The sequence below is a fragment of the Hipposideros armiger genome, unplaced genomic scaffold (genome assembly GCF_001890085.2).
Source record: "Hipposideros armiger isolate ML-2016 unplaced genomic scaffold, ASM189008v1 scaffold_390, whole genome shotgun sequence".
Classification (NCBI taxonomy): Eukaryota; Metazoa; Chordata; class Mammalia; order Chiroptera; family Hipposideridae; genus Hipposideros; species Hipposideros armiger.
Genome location: NW_017731740.1, coordinates 1,528,247 through 1,545,516, shown reverse-complemented (window position 1 = coordinate 1,545,516; position 17,270 = coordinate 1,528,247). Strand labels below are relative to the sequence as shown.

Genomic DNA, 17,270 nt, shown 5'->3' with positions numbered 1-17,270 from the left:
AAGGAAACCATCAACAAAACAAAAAGACGTCCTACTGAATGGGAGAAGATATTCGCCAATGATACATCTGACAAGATGTTAATATCCAAAATTTATAAAAAAACTCATACAACCCAACACCAAAAAGCCCCCAAATAATCCAATTAAAAAGTGGGCAGAGAACCTGAATAGACATTTCTCCAAAAAGGACATACAGATGGCCAACAGACATCTGAAAGATGCTCAACGTTTCTCATCATCGGAGAAATGCAAACAAAAACCACAATGAGATATCATCTCACACCCATCAGAATGGCTATCATCAATAAACCAACAAACAACAAGTGTTGGCAAGGATGTGGAGAAAAGGAAACCCTCGTACACTGTTGGTGGGATTGCAGATTGGTGCAGACACTGTGGAAAACAGTATGGAGTTTCCTCAAAAAATTAAAAATAAAACTACCTTATGACCCAGTAATTGCATTCCTGGGAGAAATCCCAAACCCTAATTAAAAAAATATGCACCCCTATATTTACTGCAACACTATTCACAATAGCCACGCTATGAAAACAACTAAAATGCCCATCAATAGATGCTTACATAAAGAAACTGTGGTATATTTATACAATGGAGTATTACTCTGCCATAAAAAAGAATGAAATCTTACCATCTGCAAAAACATGGACAGACTTAGAGGATATTATGCTAAGTGACATATATAAGTCAGACTGAGAAAGACAAATACCATGTGATTTCACTTATATGTGGACTCTAAAGAATAGAATAAAAGAACAAGTGAAACAGAAAGAGACTCGTGGTTACAGAGAACAAACTGATGATTACCGTATGGTAGGGGGGCTTAGGGGCTGGGCGAGAAAGGTGAAGGGATTAGAAAGTACAAATCGGTAGTCACAAAATAGTCACGGGGATATGAAATACAGTATGGGGAATACAGTCAATAATATTGTAAAAACTATATACAGCATCATATGGGTACTTGACTGACTGGGGGGATCACTTCAAAAATGTCTAATGACTATGCTGTACACCTGAAACTAATATAAAATAATATGGAATGTCAACTGTAATTAAAAAGCATATATAGTCATGAGATGTAAAGTACAGCATAGGGAATACAGTCAATGGTATTGTAATAGCTATATACGGCGTCAGATGGGTAATAGACTTGTTGGGGTTATCACTTTGTGAGGTGGGTAAATGTCTAGTCATTATGTTGTTTAGTACACCTGAAAGTAATACAAAAGTAAAATAAAATTTGAAAATGATAATAAAGAATGATATAGGCCCCTTTATAGTCATCAGGAAATACACACAGGATAAACTGTAGAGTCCATGATGGTTGAGATCATGGTTACTTCATTCACTACTGGATAACCAAGGCCTAACTGCCTGGCTGAAACTCGGTACTCAATCGGTGTGTAATGAATGGAGATTCCGCTAAGTGAAAAAAGTTGCGAACTATGATAGATCAGATTCCATTTTCTGCTTTTGTCACACACACACACATACTTTTTACACACACTCTGTTGTTAATAGTGGTTGTCATTGGACAGTGTGATCGGGACAGGATCTTTTACCTTTTACCTTGTTTTCAACTTTATAAATTTTAATTTTAACAATGGTTTTGAAATGAATACGCATGACTTTCTCGTAAGAAAAAATAATCTAGAAGAATTATGTATGCCCTTTTCCTTTTGGTATTCTAAAGCTGGGTTATATATACGGCTACTGGGCATAAAGCTTTGGGCATAAAACCATCCTCTATGATGTTACTCAGGAAACATGGAAGCCGGGAACGAACAGAAATAGGTGGTTAGAGATGGCAGTAGAAGACAAGAAAGGAGAGTGCTGGGTGTGGCATATTTTGCAACCCCTGCGGTACATACCTAACATTACTTCCTCTTGAAGCTCATTACAAGCCATGCATTTTAAAAGGAATTTGGATGTACGTAGGAGGCAAAGTGTTAATGATACCATTTATGGAGCGCCTACTACGTACCAGGCCCTCTGGCAAACACTCTGCCTGCACGTAATCCTGACAGCAAGCTAACAGGTTCGAATATTGATGATTACGTTTTACCTAGGAGAAAACAGAGACTTTGAGATTATCGGTTTAAACTGCATCCATCGGGCTCCGAGGTCTAAGCACTTCACTTTACTAAACTGCTCAAGGAACTAGCTGAGTGGCAGGAAGGACTTCATTCAAAGAATTGAGCTGTGTGGTATCCAGGAAGCTGTCACGACGTGCTGGGCACTGCATGAACTAGTCAGCACCCTTACCCACCTAGTTATGTTAACATGCATGGCGGGAACAATGAAATCATTGGACCAACTCATTTTTATGGATTCCAACTTACTCGTACTGTTTAAGAAGAAGAATAAGGCTCAGCTATTTCCTTTTAAATTGGAAACATGATTCATGGGAATCCTGTTAGTTCTACAAAAGCCAAATATGAAAACTTGGAAAAAGTGGAATAAGAATTTATTTGTGTTCATGATTCTGGGAAGCATACTGCAGAAGTCTTCAAAGGCTGACAATACACATCAGAAAAATAAAACAAATTGTAGATTAAGCGCTGCTTCCGTATTCCTATAGCAGTATAACCAAAATCTTACCTTCGTTCAATAAGGGATAAAATAAATGTTCCCAACCTACTGTTGAGAAAGAGGTGATCCTTTTTAGTATAATTTGAAAGAAATGCTGATTTGCTGCTCTCCTGTACAGAAAACTTCTAAAAGAATACTAATACAGAAGTGCAAATCTCCCCTCCTTACTGAGATGTTCACTTACACATCTCATCACGGGTCAGTTAAGTAGGAACATAGATTAAGTACTGGCCAGATTACCTCTCTTCAAGCATTTAAAATGTTTAAATGTCTCAAGTTAAATACATATGCTATTGTACAGTTTCATCTTCAATGTCAATAATATTAATCATGAAAAACGGATCACATGCCCAGCACCTTTTTTCTTCGAAGGATCTCCAAGAACTTTGCTAACTTTGGGTCCAAAGGCACTGGGGGAGTGGCACTCTTCACGGCAAACCTCCAGGGTGAGGCAACTAGAGCTTAAATCAGTGGTTTCCAAATTCTTTTTGGCCCTGGTTTACAGCAAGAAATACATTTTTCATGATGACCTAAACACATACATATGTATGGCATGAACAAAAGTCTCATGAATTTCTTCTTTCTGCATGAAATGCACTCAGATATTTTCTACTCTGTTCTATTTCACTATTATTATTATTGTTATTATTATTATTATTACTGTTGTTACTGTTGTAGCCAGTGTGGGTGACAATACACTAAATTGATTTCATGACCCACGTGTAGGTGACGACCACGGGTGTGAAAAACACTGCCTTAAATGTTGAAGTTTTTCAGGACCCTTCCCTGCACGATCTTCTTGCCCTCCACACCCTTTCTGGACCTGATCCTCTCTCCTGGCTCCAATGACTATCTCTATGCGAGGACTCCAGTTCTGACCCCACTTCAGGCTCCAGACTCATACATCCAATTGCCTACTGGACAGCCCACTTGGACATTTCCGGAGCAACCTTAAAATCATGTCCAAAAATGTACGACGACTACCCCTGAGCCTTCATAAATAGCACCAACGCCACTGTCCAAGCCAGAAACCTGGGACTTAACTCTCTTCCCTTCCCTTTAACAGCCGATTAATCACCAAGTCCTGCTTACTGTAACTTCTAATTTACTTTGAATCTTTCCACTTCTCTCCACCCCATTCCCATTATCACTTGATGGGCTACTGCCAAAGGCCTTCAGTAGTGCTCCCCTCCATTCTATATTCCACCCTGAAGCTAGAGTGATCTTTGAAACAGGCAGATCTCATTGCCTCAGCGCAATGCCAACCTCAGGATGGAGCCTAGCTCCCCGCCTAGCGACCCGGTGGCCCTCCGCGTCTGGCCTCCCTTGCCTCGTTCTCCAGCCTTGGCTCTTGTCACATCTCTCCGAATTCTAAATTGGTGACTCTCAGGTCTGGCTGCACGTTAGGATCACCTGGGCAACTTTAAAAACATCAGCACCCAGCCTCACTTCAGGACAATTAAATCCGAATCTAGTTAGTGACTGTAATAGGTAGCCAGCCAGAGGGCTCTCTGCTTTAGATATAGGAAGGGTATCAGAAGTGCTCCCACTTTCTGGACGTCACACATCCTCAGCCCACCCCACACTTATCCTTCAGGACTCTGCTTAAAGGTCACCTTTTCAAGGGTCTTAGTGTTTAATTCCCCAGGCCTGGCAAGGCCCCGTGGTTCCATGTTCCCACTGAATCCTTAATTTCCCTTATTACAACTGAGTAGGCTTTAAATTGTCCTACCCCGCCACTAATGGCTAGTCAATAAATACCTATTAAATGAATACAAGAATAAGAAAATTCTAGCATAACGTAGGACAGGAAGATACAGTTGAAGAAAGCCAAAAACAAACAAACAAACAAACAAAAAACCCAACTATGTGCAAAAAAAAACCCCCAAGATGTGCAATATGTAAATCAATATCTGTGACATCTGTGAAAGAAATTCTCCTTATTTCTATGGAGTGTGTAAGGGCAGCAAGCACAGGCCACTTGGTGCCTATATTCAATCATCTTCTTATGAAAGAAAGCTTTTCTGAAGGAGCATATCTCATCGTCATTGTCTTCCTATTCATCAAAAATTATAGCCAGGGAATGATTTTTTTCCATTTGACAGAGGAGAAGACTAAGTTGCTTGCCCCAAATGACCAAAGCAAACCAGAGGAAGACAGATCAGATCTGGGCCTCACCTGCCCTTGCTCCGGGTACCAGGCTCTCTCTTCCAGAGTAAACAGTGGAACGGCCAACTAACAGAGAATGCTAAAGCTAACATTCCTGTAGCAACTCCTTCTGGGCCGTATTTCATGCAATACTCATTAAGGTGCCCATTAAAGTCTTGCTAGTAATTGAAAAAAATATATATGTGCAATGAGAATGAGTTAATGTTAACAGAAGAATCTTAACTTTTGTATCTCCTGACTTTTTTACTTCTGTGTGGTACTTTGACCTTGCATTTCTGTGGGGTTCTTTACATTTTATATGTAGGTGTAAAGTCATATGTGAGATATAATTCCATTAGCCATACAAGCAACTTCATAGGCTATTATGTTGCATCAACTTTTTCTGTAGAAATAAATTGTTGAGGATATTATTCCTGGAACAGAATAAATTCTTGGAATTACTGAGTAACTTATGTACCGTACCACTGTTCCAAGAACACATTACTTATTTCATCATGACAAACTAAAGTTATTAATCTTTTGGCTTCCATTTCAACAATGAGAAATGCTGTGAGATGCACAGACACCTGCATTACATTTCAGCTCAACTTTATATCATCCATAAACATCTCTGTTTTGGACACCTCGTCCAAACAAATGCTCACAGAATCCTCTATGCAGCATTCGATTTTATGAAACTATAAAAGTTCCTTGCTGTTAATTACAGAGACAAATGCCTCATCACACATTTGGTTACCAGATAGCATAATTAGTTTTCTCCATTAACCTTTCAGATATAAAATTTGATTTCCAAGTAAAAAAAAATTGTAAAACCCTCAGAATTCAAATAGCACAGTATATTTGTACATGTTTGAAAAAAAAAGGCAATACTAACAAAACAATTTTATGGATTATTATTTATAAGGATACTGATTGGAATACTGAAAGAAAATCTGTCTCAATTTCTTAATGATTTTATAATATATGATCAAATATGCATGTAATACGCTGTCCTTTGTATGGAAAGGAGGCACAGTAGTAACCTGACCATGAATGGAATGTGCCCTTTGGTCTCTCTCCTGGGTGGTGATACGGCTGAACTGGTCCATCACAGCCTCTCATTTGTCCCTGCTTCTTATGGGCAAGACGAAGGATCTCAGGTCTATGGCAATGCAATAATTTTTCTCTGCTCAAAGCTAGATGACCCCATGCCCTTGGCCTGCTAAGGACCACACTCTCGCTCACATATGTAGGGGTGTTTTTGACGGTCACAGTGACTAGATGGGGTGCTCCCAACATTTATGTATAGTTACGCTGCCACCGTCCAGAGGCCAGGATCAAGACCTCCTGCATGCAATGTGCCGGGCAGTCCTGCGCAAGAAAACTGTCTCCACTCAACAGACTGTCCCACTCAGATCAGCTAACTGGCGGCAAAGTCCATTTTAACGTGTTTTAAATGGTACTCATGCATTTATTTAAAATTACTTATTGAGAGTCGACTTTGAGCCGAGTACTGTGCACTAGGAACGCAGTAAGCCAAAGGTCTTGTCCTGCAGGAATTCGAGCTGAGACCTGAGGGACATAAAAGGATCATACAAGGGAGGGAGATGTCGCTCTAGGCAAAGACCAGCAGAGCAGATGCCAGGGCCACAGTCCTGCAGTATTCCAGAGGTGCCCTGGCATCCTGCGTGAGTCTGCAGGCCCCAGAGGGGCGGGGCCAGCACCCACAAAGGGCCCAGTGGTGCATCCTATTTCAGAGTTAAACTTTAGAGGGGTCCTGCCGTTAACCTAATGAATAAGAAAAAGTGCATAATGAAAAGTAAACATCCCCTTTGTCAGTATTGACATATTTTACTCCTGATTTGCCAGTTCCAGTTGGCCACTAGGAAGGACGGACGTACACATTTTCACCTTGAAAGCCAGGGTGGGAAATTAGAAGTGAAAGAATTGAATCAGCCCAGTTTCAAAATGGGCCGTTTCGCCACTTTGTTTTGAATTTAAACTTGGGACTCCTCACTCATTCACAGACCATCATACTGATGTCTCTGTTATGTGACGTCCGGCATGGTGCTGGGCAGTGGGGACACAGAGATGATCCTTAGGGAGTTTACATCCCAGTGGGAGAGATTATAGAAGTAAACTTTGATAGCGACACGTGCAGGATGCTGTGGAAAGGCCAGTGAAAGGGAATCGGAGAAAACTACCAAGAGGAAGTTACACATCAACTGGGAATCGTTAGGGTTAAGAAAGAGCCAGAAAAGAGGAAGCACGGGAGGTGGGAAGGAGAGTGACAGGAATAAGCTGGAAGGAGACAGGTGTCAGTTCCTGCAGGGTCTTACTGGTCGTGAGTAGGAGTCTGAGTCCTAACCTGAAAGCCACAGTCAATGAAGCAGCTCAGGCACGGGAGCTAACAATGCTCGAAGGAGCTTACAGGTGCCCCCCTGGATCAATCACTGTAGGTTCAGCGTCTGCTCCTTGCGCCAGCCCGCCACACCCCCCCCCCCCCCCTGCTACTGCTATTACCTTCCTTCCCAGGTACTGTTCTCTCCCTAATCTGCTAACTTATACGAATGAAAGACTTGCTGTGTAAATGTCTCCTAGGTCTATTTTGAGATGCAAAACACACTGTTCCAAAATCTTTATCTTATAGATGGCCATATTATTTTTCCCAAATGTAAAAATCCATATTCCCATGGGAACCAGAGAGGCTAAAAATTGTTAATACATCTCCTTAGATTCTGCCCTTACGTGGAGATTTTTTTTTTTTTTAAATCAGTTGGTCACGATCGTGTAGGAAAAGCAAATGATCTCAACACTCAGCACATTTCACTCCCAGGGCGGTGGCTGAGCCCCACCAAGGCCTTCGTGAAAAACAGGAGACAGCTTCCCCTCAAAACAGGGACCTTGGTGAGCACCCATAACTCGGGAAGCTGTGCGCAGGGGCTGTTCCCTCACAAACACGACTTTTTGCCAAGCTCTGTTGTTGTTTAATGCATGCCTTTATTTTCTTAAATTATAGTGCACCCGAGAACTAACAATGTCAAAATCAATTTATAAACAGGGTAAGGCTATCTTAAGCACCTCGATAAAGTTGTACCCATGTTGCAGCAGTATTTGAAACCCGCAGAGCATATGTTACTTTTCAGTTTTGGTTTTCAACATGTAGCCGGCTTTCAGAAAGATTTCAAGTGGAATCTCACACATCAACATCAGAAATCCCAAATTTCTATGCTAGTATATTCATAAAGCTTCTTCCAGTTAAATGAGCCATATTTTAGTTTGGCTCACTACATGTGTCTAAAACCTCAACAGAGCAGTATATTTTCAAACAAATCTGCAGAGTCCTCTACAGCAGTCCAATATATTCATGCGTTTACGTAATCAAGGTTTAAACTTTTTTTTTTGCAATACCTTCCAAGTCAGAAGAATGCAGCATTTTCTACTTTGAAAAAGTGTTTTACCATCTAGGATTTCCTATATATTCTAAGGGAAACTGATGAAGGGGTGGGGCCAACGTTCCTATCCTATCATAGAAGATAATAAAATCCCTCAAGAGTTTTGTCCAAAGTGTTATGAACTATTCACTTAAGGTCCCAACCAAGGTTTTCTCACTTTAAGCCTGACTTTTCTCCACTCTGCTTTATAAACTGAAAACGCTTCTAGGTAGGGTTTGAATTGGGCTTTACAAACCAAGAGGAGAGACCGGACTGTAACACATGGAGTGTGGACGTGGGGTAACACATGGGAGGGGACGGCAGGCTGGTAGGGAGAAACCAGGATGGTGAAAGGGACAAAGGTGCAAATGGGAAAGGTACTTCAGGAAGGAATGATGCGAGAGGAGAGGGACACCAGCACATGTTTTCAGTAATGGGAAAGTGGGAGATGAGGCTAGAAAGGGAAGCTAGAAACAGCCTAGGAACAGCAACGGGAGGAGAGTGGGGCCTCGCTTCCTCAGAGGCTACACACGGCCAAGCAGAAAGAATGTGGGAAGCGGAATCCAAATCCAGGCTCTTATCTACCAGCTATATGACCTTAGGCAAACTGACATTTCCAAAGGCCCATGTTTTTGTAGAAATGGGCACGATAATACCTTCTCAGAACTCGTGCAAGGGGTAAATAAATGTATGGGAAACTGGCCCACATACAGTAGATGTTAAACAAACCGTACTTAGTTCCTTTCTTCCCAAAGGGATCCAGGGCTTGCCCATATTGAAGCTTTCGCCCACCCTTCTCCTTTGATCTGTGGTGCCAGCTTGATATCTGGAAGTCCTACTCTGCTGGGGAGAATATGGGGCGGGGGGCGGGGGTGGGGCGTGGGAGGGAGAAGGTGGGGGGGGTGGTTACTAAGATCAGACCGTGTGGGCAGAGTGGGAGACGTGGGGAGAGGACTGCAGGCAGCTCTGACATAGTGAAGAGAGTGCTAAACCAGATATAACTACTAATGACTGTGTGATCTTGGGCAAATCACTTCCGTCTCTGAGCTCAGCTTCCTGTTTGTATAACAGATATAACGCCCATCTCATGATGTATTTGCGATATTAACTAAATAATGAATGAAAGCATGAGAGAGGCCTAGCTGCAAACGCCTCCCAAACTCTGGGCAGTAAGTAATATCTAAGAATGACTAAGGCCGAGACCACAGCTGCAGAAACACATTAATCTGTGCACTTATGTTCAAAGACGCCATCGGTGCTGAAGTGTCCTCGAGAGACTCTCTCATCTTTGACTTTGCTGGCAATTGTTTTTGAAGCCATTTTTTGGGGGACCTATAGTATAACCAGATATACTTTTAGTGCTGCAGGAAATCTTGGAAGCCAGCTAGACCAGCGGTTTTTAAATTGTGATGAGGGCACCCTAAAAGTCCTGCAAAGGCCCACTGAGGTGTGGAGGCGGAGGAGCATGGGGCGTGGTACAAGGCGCCTGGGTCTCCTAGTCCTGCTTCAAGCAGCCCCACCCCCTTTCACCTGTTGGACATACAGGATTTCACTGAATGAAGCACTTCATGGGGTTAGGGCATGGTTTTGAAGACAGACAGACCCTGGTTTTATCCTGGTTCTGTCATTGAGTAATTGTGAACTCCTCAAATTCCTCATCCATACAGTGGGAATAATAATACCTTTCTTGGGACAATTAATGGGATAACATATACACAGCCAGTAGCATAGTGCCTGACACATAGCCAGCTCTCCATAAATGACACCTACTATTATTGGCCACATTCCTGAGCCCAAGAGCCATTCTTAGTGTTCTGTCCTCTTTACTCCACCACCAAAAAAGGGCAGAACTGACATGAAAAAGGTCAGGGACAGGCGGACATAGTGGGGCCATGGTGCTGAGGGTGGAGCTTCAGAGAGAAGCAGCAGGGTGAAACACTCGTTTCCAAATGATGAACCTTTTCGGGGTGGGAGTGGGGAGGGTCTTTCTTTTCCTTTCTCTTGGACCTTCATTTTATTTGAGGTTGCTTCCCACTCTTGGAACTCCAACCACAGATACAGTGAAACATCACAGCCTCCTTCTTGGAAAAAGGCCAAACGAGAACCGGGCGGGACCCAGGCCACTGGACGCTAGGGGACAAGCCCCCCATTTAGAACATGGACCCACCCATTTCTCAGGGAGGAGAATTACACTGCAGTTAGGGCCTAACTCCCTCCCTTGAAAAAGTGGGAAGGAATTTTTTTTGAGTGTGTCATCTTTGAGGAGACTCTGGGGACCCTAGTGGGGGCAACTGTCACCAAGAAAGCCATTGAAAAGAGATTCAAAAATTCAGAGAGCTCAACCCTGTTGCCTTGGCATGGCTATGACACCCTGTGCTTCATCTTCTGGAAGCTGTATAACTGAACTGAATATTAAAAAGAACAGGGCCTGGCACATAGTTGGAGCTCAGTAAATATTTGTTGAATGAATAAATGAATGAGACGGAACACCTGAAAAGTAGACACGTTTAAAATTTATACACTATAATCGTAAATCTAAACCAACATTCAATGTATAAAAAGAGATTTTATTAAATGTTTGTATTATTATTCTGGACAATAAGTTTAATTTTCCCATTAAAATACTTTGGAAAAGTGCTTTGCTACCAGCTAAGGTCTCTTTGATGATCTTGAACTTGCCTGTTCAGGTTCTGCTGTTTATGAGCAAGTCCTTTAACTCTGAGCTTGTTTCCTCCTCTGGGTAGTGGGACTGATAACACCCACCCTAACTACCTCACAGGAACACTGTGAAAGTCATGAGATGACAGATGTGAAAAGCACTTTCCAAACTACAAAGTGCAACCCTCACTTAAAGTCAGATTATAATGATCCTTATCCCTCTGCTGTGGCTCTCAGCACCATGCCACCTGCAATCTTCTCCAGCTCCCTCTGCCTGGCCAAATCTTTCCCGAGTTCAAGGTCTAGCCTTTCAGGAGCTCTGGAGCTCTCCACTAGATCCTGAATTGTGTCCTTCCCTTCCAACTCTGCTTTTGCCCATTGCCCTAACGGTTCACAATGGCCATTTAATGATCGTTCACACAGAGAGATGGTACAGTGGGGTGTTTATGGCTCAGGCGGACCTGCCTGGGATCCCAGCTGTGGCACGTGCAACCTGAGAGACCTCTGGTAGGCCACCTAGCACCTCTAAGTCTCATTTACAAAACGGGGAAGATAAGGACTCTTGCAGTGAAGAGTAACTGAGGTCATTCACTTAAAGTGCTCGACCAAGTGCTGTGCACACAGTAAGCACTCAGACAGCTGTGCTGTTAGGACCACTGAAGCTTGCTTCTTCACTGTGTCCTAAATTTGTCCTGTCTCCCCAGCTGTCCTATCCATTTCTTTGGTTACCTCCAACCCCACTCCCATTCCAGAAAAATGCAGCGAGCATAGTATCTTCCCCCAAAACACCTGTTGTTGAATTGATTAAAAGTTCTCCAAATAGGGCTCAAATCTTTACTATAGCCCATCACAGCCAGCTTGACAGTCAATGTCCACAAGGTAAAGTAACCTCTTCTGGCCCTAGTATCACATTAAAAGTATGTGACTGACCCCTGAAGCACACAGCCAAGCCATTCCCACTACTGGGATGTCCAGCCATGTCCAATGCCCTTCATCGTCAATAGCCTGAAAATACTCCAGAGAAATAGATTTCCTGTGGGAACCTCTGCCAAATGCTGGAGCACTCTCTTTCTGTGAGACATGAACTTTAATCTTAGAGGTGCAGGATAGTATCAAGGATAACACATATGTTTGAACACAGAAAATCCTGTACAACATCCCGAGGGCCATGTTTTAGGACTGCGTTCGTTACAGGTGAAACAAGTCTTCCTGTGTTTTGCTAACAAACTCCCTTGGCTATCATCAACCTGACCCCGAATTCTACACCACAATATGTAATATTATGGACAGACCCTAGTGATTTATAAAACAAACATGATTTAAATCTATGTTTTGAGAAGAGTAACTCTAAACAAAGAATGTCCATTTTATAACACCGTCAACAACAAAATTCTTAATTTCATATGCTATCCATAACTATTCCCAATTGTTTTAGAAATTGTTTGTGTAATCATTTGCTCTTCCACTTAAAAAAAATTGACCTGGAGATTACACAATAAAAATGTTCTCTGGGAACCATGTCACACCTTCCCCAGAATGAGCAAAAGACTGAGAAGTAACCTGGCACTCTTTCACGCTGTTCAGTCTTTTGTCTCTTGATGTCTATGGTTTTCCTGCCCAATAATTAGGAAAGTTTATGCTAACCCTGGTCTTTCTTTGATGTTCTCTTACCTTCCTGGGCTCAAGCTAGGCAAAAATGAAAGCAGCAATGTCTGCCCCTTCAAGAGCATACATTTTACTGAGTTCTAGCACTAGTGTCTTCATCTTCTACTCTCTCATACCCAGAATTAACCAACTATAGTAGTATCCTTACTATTTCCCAGCTACACAGCAGAAGGTGGGAAAAGCCAGCTTTGTTGGAGAACATGCAACCAAGAACATGAGCTCCATTTTATGATAAATGTAAATTTTCTACTAATAGGCAAACACTTCGTTTCAAATGGCTAAATCGAGTGGTACCTAGATACAGAATTCCAAGTGCTCAAGTTTAGGGAACTGAAACGAGTGCCATCCAAGAAATTTCTCCTTCTGGGTCCCAGCATTTTACTTGACTGTTAACCTTTGGGGGTTTTTGTTGTTGTTGTTGCTGTTGTTGTTTTTCAGCTGAGGCATCCTGCCACCTGTTGGCAGCTCAGCTCATGCTGGGAATCAAACCAGCAACTCTGTTGCTCAGAGCTCGCACTCTTGAGCAAACTCTTAACCAACTGAGCCACTCGGCTGGCCCTACCCTTTGGGGTTTTCGTTGTCTCACTAGTAAACAGGTCCTGAGAGCAGTGCTGCCCTCAGTAATAGTCTCTGCCTTGATGGAAAAGATCCATGTTCTTTCAATGATCGCCTGTGTAAGAAATGCTGATATTTCCCTCCTATTTTATCTCTATTAAGTGTCTGTCTGGCTTTTCAGTCCTCTGCAGCCACCCCTTTTCTTTCTCAAAGCAAAATAGGGAGATCCTGGTCACAACACCATGCCGTCTGGCTTTCAAGTTGTTTTAATTAGTAATGCTACTTACTCACTGTGGGTCTGAGCAGCAACCCTGCTTCCTTAAGCTCTATCAACTCTCCCCAGGGATATAGCTTTTAATCACTCTTGCCCAGACTTTCTGCCCTTCTCCACTTCCTTGTATGCAGCATCCAGCCCTCCCCCTATTACCAATGGTGGAGAGGCATCCAGGATGGGCAAGGTCATAGCCAAATGCCACCATTTACTCTCCACTCTTAGTTTATGGGTCCTTCACTCCTAGAGGCAAAATCCTAAGTCGTTGAATGTTTGGCTTATGGTCTGCAGATAACAAACTGCGCACGCAAGGTCCTTCGTGTACAATATTTGTACCCAAAACTACACATGAAAAGAGTGGCAACATTTTGGGCTACCTACTCATCCATCGTACTGCTACACTTGTCAGCGGATCTCAAAGATGCTGCTTCTGCTCTGTTGGTCCCCAAGCCGAGCTGGGAATGAGGCTGGTGAGAGCAAAGCAAGGCTAGTCTCTGACCCCAAATGTTGGCATGGCGTGAACAGAAAGCCAGAAAAACTGAAGAGCTAGGACTATCAAGAGGGGCTTAGGCGGACAATCACACTTTTATTTTCCTTACGCTTTTTGATTGTAGATTTAATTCAATTTTGCCATGGCGGGATTAGCAACCAGGCCACAAAGGTGAAGGGACATTATAATAAGACAGCATATTAATCCTCTATCCCACCCAAGGCAGAAGCAAAACCGAACAAATAGCAGCTTCCTGGAAATTGAATTTCTGTTATCCAGATGTCAAAGATGTAATACCCCAATTACACAAACTATTGCCAGTGAAGCATGCCAGCAAATATGCAATGTAAATGGGGTGAACGCCGAGCGACAAAAATGCACCGTCAGCATCTGGCTCTGGCAGTGAGTGATAATTAGCACTGTGTGTAGACACTAATAAACATTTATGTCTGAAATTACAACTTTTAGCAATGTTAATAAGGGATATATTGGCAATCTGTAAAATAAAGGGTCTTGAAAAGAATGTCATACATTAAGCAATGACAGACATTTCCCGATCTGGAACAATCCCCCCCCCTCCCAACTGCAAATGGCCACGCTGTTTTGCTGAGAATTTAACTGACACAGGAACCTACCTAAAAAAATGGGCTGTGTCTCTTTGGCCTCCCCATTAACATCGTTGTTGAATTCTGAGATCTTATATACCTCATGGTGATAATCTGGGATGAGAAAACAACCAAAAATTAGAATTCTAATGGCCTGCAAAGATATGAATAAGCAATAAAGACTAGAATATCATTATATATATTATGGATAACCTGTACTTTAATTTGTAAATATAATTTTCCAGGACTTGGTCAGTCACAGAATTTGTAGTCACTAATGATCCCTAAACTTTGCTTACTCTAAAGAAGTACACAAACTTGAAATATTACTTTGACTTTAGAAAACAGCTTTGTTTGATCACACGGTTTTCATAGTAAATTTGGCCCACAGATGCCAATTATTAGGCCTCTTTTCTTTCCAGTGACAAGGATGTCTGTAAGGAAAAGAAAAACCTTGCCCAATCATAGGCCAGGGGGAGGATTCCAAATTTATTTCCACAACCCATTTTCATGAGCATATGAATAATAGTATGCTTTAGAGTTACGTGGCACTCTCAGTTTACTCAGAAAAGTCCCCGCCTTTAAATACCTTACAGGCAATCACACTGGAAAAATACTGATTTGTTACTTCAAATATAGTATAATTTGGATAAGAAAGCAAGATTCTCATCTTTTGCACAAGTGACTCTTCTGCATTCAGCTACTGCACTTTAATATGCAGTAGTTTATTTTCTAAAAATGCACCTGCAGAGCAGAGAGAAGAATCAGATCCATAATTTCACGTGGGAAAAAAACAACAGAAAAACTTGCGATGTTGGTCAAACTTTAAAAACACAGTATTTTACAAGCTTCTCTATAGAGGCGACTGTGCTTTGGCAATCTATTTTTAAAAAGTAGGATTGTCTAGGTAAGAAGATAGAGGTTCCTTCTTAACAACTATTACCTTTTTTTGGACTTGGACCTTTCTGGACAAAGTCTACAGAATTCTTTTTCACTTTTAAGATAAAGTAGTAAGTTCCCTGAGGTCATAAATCAAAAAGCAGCCTGTGTTCCTGAATAAATCAGAGAGACCCATAGGCCAGTCACACATGGGGGGAGACATTTTTAAAGCACAAATGACTGAGTAATCAACAGTGCTGGGGAAAAGGTACACAGAAAAGGGAAAGAGAAATATTTTGAATATGTAAAACTATTTCAGGTCTCTTTCATTAAACAATGTCAAACTAAATCAGGGGAAACAGATATGAGGAAATTTTCAAAATGTCTATAATCAAACCATTTTCAGACTAACCGAAAGTAGGCTTTATTAAATCTATATCATAGTTAGCTTAGCTTGAAATGCTCTAGTACTTGCAACTGCTCTCTAATTTTCGTCTGCTTACATGTGACTTCTCCAGGCTGTTAAAACAATCACCTTGCTCTCTACTCTGATTCCAAAGCTAGACAAAGCAAAAAGTGGACAGGTTCTGTGGTTTGGTTTTGGCCTCAAGTTGATTTAAAAAAGGTATTTCAACAGGGTGGTTCTAAACTTAATATCAGGACTTGTGACATTACCATAAAAAAAGTCATCTGCCTGTCATTTAAGGTGACACAATGCATTTTGATAAACACATTTTTACGTCTGCTCTTAAGTTCTGACCATTTTTTTTTAAAGTCACATCAGGAAAATAAAGACTAACAAGTAACTGAACACAGGCAGACTGTTCAACTGATGACACTATCCAACTTGGTGTACACCTGTTAAATCGTCTGGAACTGGCTGGATGATATATATATATATTTTTTTTTAGTAATACTTATCTGACTGCTAAGTGATTTCTTCTAAAACACCTTTCCAAATAACGTAACTAGAAAAGATGCTGGATGTCAACAATTCTTACGTGGGCTCGTACGCCTCATGAGCTTCTTTCTCATTCTTAAAAGAACCATCACCACCTTTTTTTTTTTTGCTTCTCTTTGGGGGAAAACAAAAACAAAAAACGAATAACCCAAGCCCACAACCATTGGTCGGGATGGGTGTCCCCACGGCCTGGTGGAAAGACATTTCTCCCCGCAGCCCCCAGCCTGGCCACAGGAGTGGAATACCAAAGAGGGCTCCTCTGCTCCCCAAGTGTCATTGTTTGCTAATTTCCTTAGTGCCCTGAGACTTGTTTACGCGGAACCACAGCCTCCTGCCTTCCCCCCGCACAACTTTGCTCGCCGCCCGGCGTGTGCGGCCGCAGCCCGCCTCGGCAGGGGACTCGGGGGTCCCGGAGCCCCGGAGCGGGACGCGCGGCCGGGGCGCGGGCCGCGCGCGGGGCTGTTGACGCGGCGCCACGTCCTTCCCCGCCGCCCGGCCGCCCGGCCCGGCACCGCTTACCTCGGCTCACCAGCTTGAAGCTCTGGGATTTCCTGCTCCTCTTCCTCTCGGAGAACTCCATGGTGCGGGCAGGAGGCGGGAGGCAGGGCTGCGGCCGGGCGGAGGGAGCGGCAGCCGAGGCGGCGGCGGCGGCGGCGGCGCTGGCTCTTGTCACCCGGCCGCGGGAGCGCCGGGACCAAGGTCCGTCTCTGGAATCCGCAGGGGGGAGGCCGAGGGAAGGGAAGAGCCACCTCGAACCCGCTCGGGGGCTGCGGCGCGCGGGGCTCGGCAGGAGGTGCTTTCCCGGGAGAAGTTGCCCCCTCCCGGTCGCCGCCTCCGGGTCCCCTCCACACGCCCCCCGACCCCGGCTCCCTCCCGGCTTCTGGAAAAACGGGGCCGGAGCCGAACTTTCCGTTGGGGAGCGAGTTGGGGGCGGGGAGGGCGGGCCGGGGCCGCGGGCGCCCCGGGATGTCGCCGCGGGCCGGCCTGGGCGCAGCT

General features: G+C 43.2%; 1 protein-coding gene across 11 annotated transcripts in view; it reads right to left on the bottom strand.

Moving 5' to 3' along the window:
- Positions 1–17,253, bottom strand: part of BEND7 (BEN domain containing 7) — an 83,390-nt gene extending 66,137 nt beyond the window's left edge. For 6 of the 11 annotated variants that reach the window (XM_019663426.1, XM_019663428.1, XM_019663434.1 and 3 more), the window contains exons 1-2: positions 16,794–17,253; positions 14,465–14,548 (exon numbers count right to left, since the gene is read on the bottom strand). In XM_019663426.1, coding sequence (XP_019518971.1) covers positions 14,465–14,548; positions 16,794–16,854 — 145 coding nt within the window. In that variant the 5' untranslated portion in view covers positions 16,855–17,253. The remainder of the gene's footprint in view (positions 1–14,464; positions 14,549–16,793) is intronic. The other 5 variants (XM_019663427.1, XM_019663430.1, XM_019663436.1 and 2 more) reach the window with 2 other exon arrangements.
- Between the last annotated feature and the right edge of the window lie 17 nt (positions 17,254–17,270).